This window comes from Euphorbia lathyris, chromosome 7, assembly GCF_963576675.1.
Source record: "Euphorbia lathyris chromosome 7, ddEupLath1.1, whole genome shotgun sequence".
NCBI lineage: Eukaryota > Viridiplantae > Streptophyta > Magnoliopsida > Malpighiales > Euphorbiaceae > Euphorbia > Euphorbia lathyris.
The window spans coordinates 57,428,367-57,444,020 of NC_088916.1; the positions used below are offsets into that span (position 1 = coordinate 57,428,367).

The 15,654-nt window shown below is 35.1% G+C and overlaps 1 protein-coding gene across 1 annotated transcript; it reads right to left on the minus strand.

Moving 5' to 3' along the window:
- Nucleotides 1-3,403: 3,403 nt before the first annotated feature.
- Nucleotides 3,404-8,820, minus strand: LOC136236050 (signal recognition particle subunit SRP54 2-like). The gene is made up of 10 exons (XM_066026162.1): nt 8,445-8,820; nt 8,256-8,355; nt 7,654-7,807; nt 7,399-7,549; nt 7,167-7,315; nt 7,005-7,073; nt 6,558-6,658; nt 6,298-6,455; nt 4,246-4,363; nt 3,404-4,167 (listed from the first exon to the last, which is right to left on the minus strand). Exons 1-10 carry the CDS (start codon nt 8,673-8,675, stop codon nt 3,869-3,871), a joined length of 1,530 nt encoding a protein of 509 aa, XP_065882234.1. The 5' UTR covers nt 8,676-8,820; the 3' UTR covers nt 3,404-3,868.
- Between the last annotated feature and the right edge of the window lie 6,834 nt (nt 8,821-15,654).

Genomic DNA, 15,654 nt, shown 5'->3' on the forward strand with positions numbered 1-15,654 from the left:
GGTTGGTTGAGATTTTATGAAAATGAATTTTGACCAATCTGTTCTTCTAACTTGCTTTTAATCGAAATTGAATGTGCATATTTTTTTTTGTTTGTGATTGGTTGTTCTTTTCTGAAGTTTTTCTGGAGATAAGAAGGTTTGATGTCATCCCCGTTTAGCAGCTCCGTCGGATTAGGGTATAATTGCAGGTTTATGGAAAATTCAGGGATAGTTTTGTGGGTTTATTTGATTTAAGGGCAAATCTGTTTTTTCGAGAAAACACAAGGGCAAATATGTGTATTAACCCAATCATAAACATATGTTGAGATGTGAAAAAAAAATATACCGTCTTTTGTACGAATTAGACACAAAAAATCAAAAAATTCACTAAATTTATAAATATTAATCTTCAATTTTATTATTAAATTGCAAAAAAACATGAAATCCTTTTTTTTAAATACGAATGGATATGTAATTGGTGCAAAATAAAGAACAAAAATATGTGTTTTATAATAGTGTCTGAAATTGACCCAAATTATCAACGTTAAGGGTAAAATTACTCTTGGTTACAAATGTTGGGGGAAAAATTACACCATTTTAAATGTTAGAGGTAAAATTGCTCCTGACCCAAAACGTTAAGGGTATTTTTGTACCTTAACCCTAAATTCTATAACTAGATTCTGCATCTTTTTAGGAGATATAGTAGTGTCATGGAAGGCTGAGAAGCAAGAAATAATGAGCAAATCCTCTAGAGTACATATGGCAACTACTACTTGCAAACTGAACACTTTGAGTGAATTTTCAGATGAGTACTATAATCAGGGTGGGCTCTGCCCTTAGGCAATATAGGCTAGGGTCCGAAAAAATAGCTATATAATAATTTTTCCTTAACATATCATTAATATTTTATACTTAACGTATAAATTTTATAGAATATTTATAAAAAAAACATTGAATATAAATTTTAATAAGTGATTTTACGTTGCAAATAGTAAAGTAGTTTTTAAATAATAATATTTTTATGTTTATATGAATATATTTTTTTCCTTTTTTTTACGAATTCTAAAATTATACGGTACTTTTTTATTTTTTTGGGTAATTAATTTATTAATCCTTATATTTTGACAAAACACACTGTTTAGTCCTTGTATTTTCAAAAACACATGGTGAAGTCCCTAACGTTTTTCTTGGTGAACTGTTTAGTCCCTAATATTTTTCTCGGTGAACTGTTTAGTCCCTGCCGTTAGACTCTCATGAAGATTCTGTTAGTCAATTTGGATTTGCGTTCCTCTTTTCCTTTATTTTCCTTTCCTTTAAACTCTAATACATCTGAAATTAACTTTGAATGTTCTTCTTCTTGATTTTCTTCTTAATCGTTCAAATTCGTAAGCATTGAGTCTGTTCTTTTTCTTGTTCTCCATACAAATAGCTTCTTCTAAATTGGATTTCCTCTTCTGAAGTTTGAAGATAAATAGTAAATGGTAATTTAGTCGTTTCCGAAGTTATAAACGGTAAAAAATCTAACAAATAGACGGAAGAACTAAACAGTTCACTGAGAAAAAGGTTAGAGACCTTACCATGTGTTTTTTAAAATACATGGACTAAACAGTGTGTTTTATTAAAATATAGGGATTAATAAATTAATTACCTTTTTTTTATGAAAATGCTTATATCATTCAATTAGATGAAAAAAAAAGTACAACTACAACAAGAAAAACCATAAGAAATACAACCTCACACAAGTATAGATAAAACTCAATACAAGATCACAAAAAGGATAAAGGGAAAAGTACAAAAATAAACCTTGTGGTTACACCTGTTTTCGATTACAACCTTATGGTTTAAAAATTTATAAAATGGTACCTTGAGGTCATTCCGTTAGCAAACACATATCAAATTGACTAACGGTGTTAAAAGTCAAAAGAAAAAGAGTTAATTTGATCCTTAATTTATTTATTTTATAAATTAAACCCTTTTTTTATCTAATTATCACAAACAAACCCAAAATTAAAAATAAAAATCAAATACATTTTCTTCTCCATCTTTCTAATTTTTTATTTTTCTTCTTCTTTCTTTTATCTTCTATTTGTTAATTTCTCCCTTTAAAAATACAAAATCAAATATAACAACCACCATTTGTCATCTTCATCTTCATCTTCCATTCTTCTCATTTGGTTCTAATTGAGAGATCACATATAAAAACCCAGACGAGGCGACATAGTACCGCACCTTCTGATTAATCAACTCGTCGAAAGGGATTAACAGTGTTGACAGCACTATCATTATCAAAACACTCTTTCTAGCTTTCCCATTTACACATTTATTCAAACACCTTCCCACCAACGACAATAATCCATGAATCATAATCCTCTTTTCATCTTTCATGGTCACAGATTTTGACAAAAGATGCAAGACTTTCAGCGAACAATTTTGGCTCCTATTGTTTAAGAACCTCACTAGTTAACGATTTCAACAATAGATTCAATGAAATAATTAATCCGTAAGTACCTCATATTTTGAATTTTGAACATGTTTCCTTTGTGGGTCTCGAAGAACTGAGGTTTTCCCTGCATGCCAGATCTGTTGCGGAATTTAGATTGGGCTTGGGTTGGTTGTTTTAGGGATTCTGTGTTAAAGACGAAGAAGAAATTGGTGAAGCTTGAGAAACAGAGAAAATTTGAGAAAGTTGAATTTGAAATAGAATTTGTTAGCTCTGCACTTGATGTTTATTTTCCATGATTGTTGCTTTACTGCTAACATTGTACCCACAAACCAGAATTCATTCTTTTTTGTATGTATATCTGATCTGCTTTGATTTTTCATTTATTTTTGTTATTTTTTTTTTAGGATTTGGTTCATGATTCATAAACTTGTTATTCCGATTTTGGAAGATTAGGTTGTTGGTTAAGCTAATTAAAGATTAGATTTAGAAAGCGATAGAAATTCAATTGATTTTAGAGAGAAAAATTAACAAAGAGAGAGAGGAGAGAAAGAAGAAATTAAAGAGAAAATATGAAAAGATAATGTATTTGATTTTTATTTTTTAGTTTGAGACTTGTTTGTGATAATTAGATAATAAAGGGATTTAATTTATAAAATAAATAAATATAAGGACCAAATTAACTATTTTTCCTTTGACTTTTAACACCGTTAGTCAATTTGGTATGTGTTTGCTAACGGAATTAACCTCAATATACTATTTTGTAAATTTTTAAACCACAATGCTGTAATCGAAAACAGGTGTAACCACAAGGTTTATTTTTGTACTTTTCCCAAAAATAAAAAGACAACAAATAGGAAAAAAAAACATAAAAGATAGGTTTTTTCGTCAAATTAAAATTATATAAATATATGCAGTTTTAAAATTTTATTTATATATAAAGAACTTACAATTTATATCATATCTTGTGGCCGGCCACAAACGATCATAAGCCGGTTCTAACTACAATGCCAATTCCTATTTTCCGTCACAATAATGCAGCAATTGCAGTTAATCATATTTTTCATAAGAAGAAAAAACATATAGATATAGATTGTCACATTGTGACGTAGATATAGACTGTCACATTGTGATGGAATACTTAGGCAGACTTTCTATACACTCTTTATGTTGATTCACAGCACCAAGTAGCAGATAATTTGCTTACAAACCATTATCATCAAATCAAATAGTTTTTCTATCTAAATCTTCTTCAAAAACAAATAAAGCCTAATGAAACAAGGATTGTAAGTTTGTTAAATCTATTTAAGAATGGCATAAGATCGAAACTATTCTCATATCTAATCATAAAATACTAAGTTGTCATAAAATAGTTGGCCTGTAAATTCTCCATCCTGCCAAGCTACACTTGATAATCGAACCCGATTCGGACAAGTAGTGCAGTTAAAATTATTTGTCTCGGGCTCCGAACATCCCTGTCATGTCCTTGGCAGAACCCATTTGCTTCATCAAACTTTGCAAGCCACCCAAGCCACCTATCTGCTTTAGCATCTGAGGTGGGAGGAGTTTGCTCATTTGTTGTGGATTCATGTTTCTTGAGTTAGGAACCTTCAGTCCCTTCCACATTTTAGCCAGACGCTTATACTCTTCAAACATTTCCATCACTTCTCTCACTTGCTGCCCACACCCCCTTGCTATCCTCATCATTCGTGACTCATTTATAAGCTTTGGATTACAACTATCCAACTCTGCAACACAACCAACCATCCACAAATTATGAACTGCCAATTCCTATACATAACATACATGAAAAAGCATTCACTTACCTTCATTTGTCATTGAATCCATCATGGTCATGTACCGCTTAATTTTAGCCTGACTTTCCTTTTCACGACCTTTTGGCATCAATTCAACACTAAAATTATTAGGAAGCATTGAAAATACCTGGAATTCAACTCAAACAAACCTATAAGTAATGGGGAAAATAACAGAGCAAGCGAAATTCAAATAGAGAGAAAAATAAAATAAACAGTTATAGTTCATATAGATTTCAAGATGAATAAATTATTGGTATTACTTAGTTGTAACTGTTGAGTTATAAGCTTAAACAACCAATTAACCACATCCAAGATTCATTGTGAGTCTACCCAACATCTGATTTTTCAAAAACAAAAGCATAAAAAGCGGACTTAACACTCCTACCCTAACCCTACCAAAATTACTAGGTATTCTATTTCTAGCATATTTAAAGCTAAACCTATAGTTCACTATCCCATCTTAAAAACTGAATGACAAAAAGCATCCTCAGACCCCTAATCATTCTGAGTTTGGTGAATTGAGCCTCTAATATTTCATCAAACACATTAAGTCTTTGATCTTTTTTTTCTTTTTTTTCTGTCATATTAAGCCCCTAATAACCAGAAAAGCTAGCTTTTAACATTAAACTCGGCTAATAGAGCGTTATTCATTTCATCAGCATTCCAGATTTGCATTTTTAACATTTTACAAGAAGTTCTTTATATTTTTGACTTATATAAAGACCCTGCGAAAACTTATTTTGAACGGTACAAAAAATAAGATGAAATGAGTAATGCTCTTTTAATTGAATAGATGTTCACAACTAACTAATTTGGTAAACAGGGGCTTAATGTGACACAAGAATAAATTATCAAGGGCCTAATGTGTTGAAATGAAGGAACTGGCTTAATGTGTTGAAATGAAGGAACATGGCCTAATGTGTTGAAATGAAGGAACTGGCTTAATGTGTTGAAATGAAGGAACTGGCTTAATGTGTTGAAATCTATGAAGCACCGATACTTCCCGGAGGTCACCGTACGCGTATCCGATACTCCGGGTGCGGGGATTCGCCGGGGATTCGCGGGGATACGTACGGGATTCGCCTGGGAAGTATCCCCTTTTTTCTTTTTCTTTTTAAATGAGGGGATACGTGGGGACACTTCGGGGACACGTCGGGGATACTTCGGGAATACTTTAGGTTTTTTTTAAAAAACTTTGAAAGTATAAGGGTTTTTTTTAAAAAAAAAACTCAGTAAATAGAAGGATTAAAATGAAATAATCCAAGATTACTGGTATATGTGGTTTTATAATGACTTGAGAGTATTATTTGTGTTTTTATAATGACTTTATGAATATGATTTGTGGTTTATATATTTATGTATCTTTTGAATTTTCATTATAAATGATATATATATTATTAATTATATATAAAATTTGTCGTATCCCCGCCGTACCCGTATCTCATATTTTTTAGAAATGCCGTTTGCCGTACCCGTACGCGTACCCGCACCCGTATGCGTACCCGTATCGGTGCTTCATAGGTTGAAATGAAGGAACATGGCTTAATGTGACACAAAAATGAATGATCATGGGCTCAATCTAACCAAAATCAGAATAATAAGGGGCCTCCGGATGATTTTTGCCAAACTGAATTGAGTAAATACTAATAGGAAGTACTCATGAAATAAATTTTCAATGAAGCAGTAAATTATAGTCTCAAATCTTTAAGCACACCTAGAGAAACCTGGTCCAAGATTTTGGAGGCCTATAATGTCACCAGGAATACAATCCAGCTCTTGAAAGTAAGCTACTGAATTTTGGTAAACAAAAACCATGATGTTCTAGAAAAGGAGACAATAGCAAGCAGAGTTTTGGAGTGTTTTTCTTCCTGTGCTTACTCACCAAGCATTACATAGATCGCCTTGCCTTACAAGTTACAATATATTTCATAAAAATTACTACTAATAGTTTTCATATCTTTTGTTTATACAAGTAGCAAACTCCCTTGCAACTGAAGATTGATATCAAAAAAAGAAAATAACACATTTAGGTTCAATTTAATATAAAAGCAAGAAAAAAACCTGGCCAATAGGACCCATTTTGAGCATGTTCTGAAATTGCTCATACATAATCCTCAATGTAAAGTTGCCTTCTAAGAGTTTCTGCACAAGCTCAGGCTGTTGCTCCATAGGAACAACCTCATGAATTTTGTCCATAAAACCAGACCAGTCACCCATGCCTACAAGAAAAATTATTATAATACAATTAAACGTTTTCAAGTTGAAGGCTTGAAAAACACCATAGAAACAAAGAGTTGGGGAAGAAGGAAACAAGCTAATACCTAATAGGCGACTAACAAAAGGTTTAACATCAAAAACTTCAAACTCATCCATATGTTCTCCTATTCCAATAAATATAACAGGACTCTTTGTTGCTGCAACACTGCAAGGTATGCAAGCAAGTGGGATTATATTAAAATTGTTAAGCAAGAAAAAACATGATAATGAGTTTTAAAATGTCACCATAATCATTAAAAAGCATCCTCATCTTTCAGGTAAATAATTTTCGTTGCAAGAAAATGCCTTTCATAATCTATGAGACAAATAAACCTTAAAGGAAAAGGCAGGACTATAACTATCAACATCAGATAATTGATAGAAAATAATTATGCTTGAATATGGTTTTCCTTTTTCCTTTTCATTCTTTAACCAATCTTATTAATGTAATTAAAATACAACAGCAAACGCTGGTGAAATAAAAAACAAAGGGTAATTGCAAGAACACTTACGCACTAAGAGCACCACCACCCTTTGCATGACCATCCATCTTGGTAATGATCACAGCTCCAACTGCAACACTTTGTTTAAATGCTTGAGCTTGATCAAATGCAGCTTGACCAATGCTGCTGTCCATGACAAATATGACAAGATCTGGTTGCAAGAACACTTACGCACTAAGAGCACCACCACCCTTTGCATGACCATCCATCTTGGTAATGATCACAGCTCCAACTGCAACACTTTGTTTAAATGCTTGAGCTTGATCAAATGCAGCTTGACCAATGCTGCTGTCCATGACAAATATGACAAGATCTGGTTCCTGGAACAGAACCAAAAAATTATTTATACAAGAAACCATATATCCATGATGAACAATATCACTATATGAAAAAGCAGAACTACCGTCGCTTCAGCAACTTGACGCATTTCTTCAAAAAGAGAGGCTTCTTGTTTATGTCGCCCACTAGTATCAACAATAATAAGATCACGGTTTTCCTTTTTGAATCTTTCCACTCCTTCAACTGCAATCTTCACAGGATCTGATTCCATATAACTGTAAACAAAAAGCTAAAAGATAATCAAAAAAATAAAAATGCAAGCATAACTATGAACAGCCTAAACAAGTATCTTGTTTTTTATTACAACAAAAGAAAGCACCTTCCGAAAAATGGAATCTTCGCTTTCGTGGCATTCTGCTTCAATTGATCAAAAGCACCAGCTCTGAATGTATCAGCACATACCAAAGCAGGTTTCCAACCTTTCTTTTGATGATAATATGCGTATTTGGTACATGTTGTGGTTTTACCGGAGCCTAAAAATATCGATAAATTATAGGATGAAAAGCAAAAAAGGAAAAAAGAAAAAGGTCAGTTACATAGAACTCATAAATACTATAAATAAATACAAGACAATCACACTCAATAAGTTAATTCCATACATATCAGTAATGAAAAAGTTTGTCCTGAATATATCACTTATTCTCATTTCTAGAAAATATTATCTTTTAATATTTTGTTTCATTCCAAAGGACAAGTTTTATGGTGGACTAGGTGCAATATTAATGGAAAAGTAGATCCAACAGACAGGAATCATAGTAAGATTTGTTATTGTTGTTTGATTTTGGGGAGATAGATTATTGATTTTCATAAGAGCACTAGAGATTCTTTTTTGCTTTATATTAACAGCTTAAACTTTCTTACATATATTTAGCTACGAATTGACACACGCACAAACACAAAAGTAAAAAAGAAACCACCTACCTTGTAATCCAACAAACATAAACACAGTTGCTTTCCCTTCCTTTGGGGTGAAAGATGGCTTCCCGGGATCCAACATTTTGCATAGCTCATTAAAAATTGCCTAGAAGAAGAAACTCCTCTGTCAACATCTCAAATTCACAGTGATCCTACCTACCTATTCATATATAAGTATTGAAATGGAATAATTACCTGCTGGATGATCTTGCGCTTGTTGTGACCAGCAGCAAGGTCATCGAGATTGACGATCTTCTTGATGTTAGTTTGCATGTTGCAGACAAGCATAAATTGGACATCAGATTGGAGGAGAGCACGGGTGATCTCGTTGAGACACTCATTTAGGACCTTCTCGTCGATAATGGTAGCGTTGCTCATCTGCTGGATAGCTCGGGATATGCTCCTGCCTAACTGTGCAAACACCATTTTTCCAATTTGCAGAAGAATTTCACACCCTTCCTTTCGGAATTTGGGGTTTTTGGAGGAAGAGAGAAATTTTGGCGGTAATCACCTGTTTGAAGTTAATTTGGGCTTTTTCGGAGGAGGAGAAAAAATTTGCTTTGCTGGAAAATGCTGTGTAAAAAAGGCGAATAGGAGATATAACCAAGCACTTACTTCAGTTTTAGGAAAGGCTAGAAAAAAAAAAAAAATTGGGTAAATTATATCCATGGTCACTGAACTTCAATTCTTAATAGTATGGTTTTTGAATTTTACACTTTTAACGTGGGTGGCAATTCAATTTTAACTAACTCTTCAAATGACCATTAACGACCTTAAAATGAAAATATTCAAGAATTAAAGTTGTTTAGAATGACATTTACCATGAAACCACATTTTTTATTTTCGAAAATCACATTTTTTGGAGATTTCTCTCTCTAAAAATTCACTTTCTCTCTCCTAACGAAACAACATGTAAATGACCTCAAAACGAAAATTTTCAAGAATTAAAGTTCCTTATAATATCATTAACACTTTGAATTTTTTATTTTTAGACCGTCAACGGTCGTTTTGAGGCGTTGAGTGGCCACCGGTGTTAAAAAGTGTAAAGTCCAGTAGCCATACAATTAAGAATTGAAGTTCAGTGTCTATAATGTTAAATGAATAAAGTTTAGTGGCCATGGGTGTAATTTACCCAAAAAAAATCAAATGTTTTATCAACTTTCCTAATAGCAGTGCAGTGCTAATCACTAAATTTGCAGTTATCGGATGTTTTTTTATTAACTTTGCATTGTCATTAATAGTGGTGGTTTAAATTTTCCACCTAAGCATAGTAACATAATATTTGAATTATGTGTAACTTTTTTTTTTTTTTTTTGAAGAAAAATACGCATTCATTAAGCCAACTCAGAAGAAATAATTTTCTGCAACCAGTACGGAGCAGAAAATGATACAGACTCGCTAGCGTTGGACAGGGCATGCCGTGCAACGGCATGGGCCCCCTGTTTGTTAGGCGCGGAGAAAAGGACACTGTGTAATCGTGTCGGTTACTTAAAAGAAATTTGCAATCCTGAATAATTGAACCAAAAGCTGAGAAATCTAAACTAACAGAACTAATACTATTAACCACAATCAAAGAATCACTTTCAAAACAGACATTAATACAGTTCAAGTGGAGACACCATAAAATAGCTTCGCGAAGAGCCATTGCCTCACTTTCTCTAATACCTTCGATTAATGGGAGGAGGCGGCTGCGACATGCCATGAATGAACCGTCGGAGGAGCGGAGTAGAGCCCCAACCCCACTCCGAGACTCTGAGCTGAAAAGAGCGGCATCACAGTTACATTTCACCGTGCCTGACGGAGGTCGAGTCCATCTTCTTCCATGCGTCTGTGGATCCGTAGCACTTCTGACGGTGATCTGGGCAGTGGCGGGAGGAATAGTCTGCCGGGCCAACCTGCTACTGCTCGCGACGCCCGCCGACGGGGGTTGCGGGCCGACGCCGCCTTGCGTAGCAGGCCAGGGAGGCTGGCACGGCACAGCAGGAAGAGGACGGGCAGGGGCCGCAGCGGGGAGCAGCAACGTCGTTGAAGAAGGAGCGGCCGGTGGCAGAAGTGACGTCGAAATAGCCGCGGTAGAGGGTGCGTCGTGTTGGGGATCGGTCGTCGATATGTTGACAAGGTGGCTTTAAATGTTGCTACGGTTCGGCTCCTTAGCTAGAAGATAATTGATCGAGAGCGGGATCACCATCTCCGGGAGCTGTATCTTACTTTCCCAAACCATTTGGTTCCTTTGATTCTATATTACCCATAGGGTCATTGCCACCTTTGTCAGGAAATCATCATCGTTGGACACTAGAACCTGCAAAATAGAGCACGTTAGATAATCAAGTTGGAATACATCCGTATTGATCCCGGATAGGTTCCAACACTCCTGGGCGTAGAGACATTCCACAAAGAGATGGTAGTCATGTTCGACATCAGTATGATAGAGCGGACATTGAGTTGGTATAGACATTCCCCGTCCAGCTAGCCTATGTCATGTAGCTAAGCAGCCCGAGGCCAGCTTCCAAACGAACATCTTAACTTTCGGTGGAATATTCAATTTCCAGATTCTACTTCATCCCCCATCAGGGACGGTTCCATTGTATCCTCCACACTGCACTCTATAGCCTGATTTACTCGAATACAAACCATCCTTGGTGAAACTCCACATAAAACCATCCTCCACATCTCTAATGGGCAGAATCATCCTGTTGACCGTACACGCATCAGCAGCGGTAACACATGGCCCCGATCTTACCTCTGTCCCAGATCTTCCTCCCCTGGACAAAGAGGTCAGCAACCTTTATCTCCCTTTGCTGCACCCCAGCAGTCCCCTGTACTATAAACGGAGCATCAGTATTCAACCACGGGTCCTTCCACACAGTGATGGATTTACCATCCCCAATCCTCCATCTTACACCACACTTCAAGACTTCAATAGCTCTCTAAACACTCCCCCAAACAAAACTAGGATTATTGCCCAATTTAGAGGATAGGAAGGGATTTCTAGGAAAATATCTAGCTTTAAACAACTTCCCTACTAAGGAGTTTGGAGTAACTAACAACTTCCAAGCCTGTTTACTTATCAATGCTAGATTGAATTTCTGGAGGCTCCTAAAGCCCATGCCTCCCTCACTCTTACTCCTACACAGGCGATCCCAACTCTGCCAATGGATCGATCTCCTACCTTCCGGTTTCATACCCCACCAAAAGGAATTCATTATTTTCTCAAGGTCCAAGCACATGGACTTAGGCAGTTTAAAAATACTCATGCAAAATGTAGGCAAAGCCTGTGCAACAGATTTAATCAGAACCTCCTTACCTGCAGCAGAAAGGAAGCTGAAAGTCCAATTGCTCAACCTCTTCCGCAGTCTATCTTTGAGAAAGCTAAAAATTGTCACTTTAGACTTCCCAATTAGCGAAGGCAAACCCAAATATCGACCCGTATCCAATGGATTAGAGACCTGAAGTGATGTGGAGATATCCCTGCGCAGCCCAGGCTCAACATTTGGACTAAAGAAAATCCCAAATTTCTGCAAGTTAATAGCCTGACCCGAAGCTAACTCATATTCGGTCAAAATTGCTCCAATCGTTGTACATTCAATCATGTCCGCCTTGAAAAACAGAAAGCTATCATCTGCAAAAAAAAAAACAAATGGGTGATGATGGGGGCACCCCTAGCGATTTGGCAACCATGGATGGAAGCCTCACCAGCCACTTTATTAATTAGTTTAGATAAGACTTCAGCGCACAGTATAAAGAGGTATGGGGATAGAGGGTCACCCTGTCTCAAACCCCTATTAGGCTTAATTGGCCCCACAAAGTTTCCATTAATCGACACAGAATACTCCACAGAGGAAATGCACAGCATAATCCACTCAACCCATGTCTCAGAGAACCCCAATTTCAGCATAACCAACTTCAGGAAGGTCCAGTCAACTCTATCATAGGCCTTGCTAATATCAAGCTTCAAAGCAACCTCTCCCATTCTGCCCCTATTCTTCCTTTTCATAAAGTGTAATGACTCAAAGGCCACCATGATGCTGTCAGAGATAGACCTTCCAGGGACAAAAGCCGATTGATTTTCAGAAATCAAGGCCGGCAAAACTTTCTTAAGCCTATTGGCCAAGACTTTAGCAATCAATTTATAGAGTACATTGCAGAGGGAGATAGGGCGAAAATCCTTCATTCCTTCAGGCTTGTCAATTTTGGGGATCAAGACGATAATTTTATCATTTAAGTTTGCCGGGAATTCCTTCCTTTCCAGATAACCCATACAAGCACGAACAACCTCCCCACCAATAACATCCCAGAAGTGATGGAAGAAACCCGGATTTAACCCATCAGGGCCTGGGGATTTGTCCGGATGCATTTGGAACATGGCAACCTTAAACTCTTCGTGAGTGAATTGGGAACACAAGTCATTCTGCATGTCAATTGTGACTAACGGTTCTAGTACATTAATTGATTCATAACATGGACTTGCCGGGCTAGCAAACAGATCAGAAAAATACTGACTAGCCAGGGAACCAAGATCCTGCATACCTTGCACCCATAGGCCATTGTTGTCCTTGAGCCGCCTAATAGTATTTTTCTGTTTTCTAGTCTTGGCACAAGCATGGAAAAATTTAGTATTCTGGTCCCCCTCTTTCAGCCAAAAATTCTTAGCTCGTTGTTGCCAATGGATAGCTTCAATTTCAAGCATGGTGTTCAACTCCTTCCGAGCCTGAAGGAATCTGTCAACATCGGCGTGTGCATTGCTGTCGACAAGGCGGTCCAGCCTCCTCTTACAACCCTCGATCTGCTTTCTGAACCGCATATGATAATTGTTCCCCCATTGTTCCATACTACTAGCACAAGCCGCCAACTTATCTTCCAAGTTGCAGCCCCTACTACTCAACCACCCAGCACGGACAAATTCTCTGAAATCCGGGTCTTGGAGCCACTCTTGTTCGAACCTAAAGTGTAACTTTTTTTGATAATTTATGGATCTATTTATTATAATAGTTTTTTATTTTAAATTAATATATTGTTCATTAAAATAGTTAAAAATAACTAAATAATATGATAAGATACTTTATCGCATTTCAAAATTACAACCAAAAATAGTTACATACTAACCCCTAATTTTAGTGACAAATGTTTTATTGGTTTGTTACAACCACTGTAAATTTTTTTAATGAATAGTTAGATCACGTTCTTTATTATTTAATTTCAGTAACAATCAGTTCAGTTCAGTTTAGTTCGGTTAAATAGCAATCAGTTCGGTTTAGCATTCAATAATTTCTCATTATTTTTAATAATTATAATTATTTATATATAATTTATTATTATTATTATTTATCTATAATTTATCATTGTTTATTATTATTATTTATCTATAATTTATCATTATCTATAAATTAGATAAAAGTCAAAAAATTGTAGTTTATTAAAGTATACATCGTTTAATAAAAAAAAAATTAAAGTATGCATCCATGTTTAAAAATTAGGAATTGCATTTTTTTCCCTTCAATTATTAATATGGACAAAACTAGATTTATGGGATAGGCTTTACAATTAATTGTAGAGTTAAGGTGCAAAAATACCCATAACGTTTTGGGTCAGGAGCAATTTTACTTCTAATATAGTGCAATTTTACCCCTAACGTTGGTAGCCAAGAACAATTTTATCCTTAATGTTGATAATTTGAGTCAATTTCAGATACATTATAAAACACATATTTTTGTTCCTTATTCTGCACCAATTGTATATCAATTCATTCTAAAAAAGGATTTTTTTTTTTTTTTTTTTTGGTAGAAAAGGAAAAGAAAAACGAATAACAACAAACTACCCAGGAATTAGCCTAGGGAAGCTAACCCCAATCCTATCTTCTAAGAGAAGATGAGAGATGAAACTAGGGGAAACAGGAAGGGTAGTAACGCCTAACGTCCCTTCATGGCCCGCCGCCGCCAAGCGATCAGCAACACGATTCTGCTCTCTAAAAATGTGTCTGAACTCTACGAACTCAAAGGAGGAGCAAAGCCTTATAATAGCTTTGATGAGGTTGCGACTGTTAAGACCCATAGAATGATTCTCAGAAATCATTTTGATTGCTTCCAAATTATCAGACTCCACAGAGAGCCTCTTAACACCCAGCCTTTTAGCAAGATTGATTCCAGTAAGAATAGCCCAGAGCTCCGCAGAAAAGGAAGAACCCAACCCTAAATTCTGGGAGAACCCAGAAAGCCAGACGCCCCCTACATCTCTAAGCACACCTCCAGCCGCAATCTTACCGTTACTGAGGCAGGAACCATCAGTATTCAGCTTCACAACCCCCTCTCTTGGCAAGGGACTCTCCTTTGAAACTATCGATAATAGAGAAAAGTTTTTTCGAATTGAAGATTAATATTTATAAATTCGGTGAATTTTTTGAATTTTTTTATCCAATTCGTACAAAAGACTATATATTTTTTATTTTTTCACATCCCAACATATGTTTGCGATTTGTTACTGATAAAATGACGCACGTGTGAAATGTAGATGACAAGATTCATGACCGAGACGACAGTTTGATGAATTATTTCTCAAATTTATCCAATTTATCAACGTTAGGGGTAAAATTGTTCTTAGCTTCATATGAAAATTTGTATTTAATTTCATAGGCTTTAAATTGTATGTAAATTTGTGTTTGTATTGTATTTTTAATTTAAATTAGACTCATTTTTATATAATTTCATAAGCTTTTATCGAGCCGAGATTTATCGAGCCAAGCTTTTATTTGATATTCAATTTAGTTTTACCTTTAATAATATATTTATTTATTATTGATATTATTATTATTATTATTATTAGAACCATTATTATTATAAGATTATTAATATCCAATATTATCATTAAAATTATTTTAAAGTATAATATTATTATTATTGTTAAGTTCGGTAGCATTCAGTTAAGTTCAGTAGCATTCAGTTAAGTTAAGTTCAGTATTTAGTAGCATTCAACTCAGTTTAGTTTTTTTCAGCAATAAAGAACAGAGCCATGCTATCTTTTAATTCCAAATAAAAAGTTTATCATATCCTTATATGTCATTTTACACAAACCACTATTAGCAATCAGCTAAATTTTACCAACATGTTTACACAATCGACTAGTCAAATCAGTTAACAAAAAAGGTAATGGAATCAGCTAACAGCTAATGTAATCAGCTATCAACTAACAATTATTTGCTAAAATCTTTCCATGTAAATAAAAAAATTTATACACAAATTTGACGTTTTAATTTTCTTGATTTATATGAATGTGACCAGATTCATAATTGCATTGTTGATTTTGATTCATTATTTACCTTCTGAATTTGTCCAAAAAAGTTGATTGATCCCTGAACTTTCAAAGTTTTTTGATAGCCCCCTTAACTTGCATAAAATGTTAAGTTAAGTCCTGA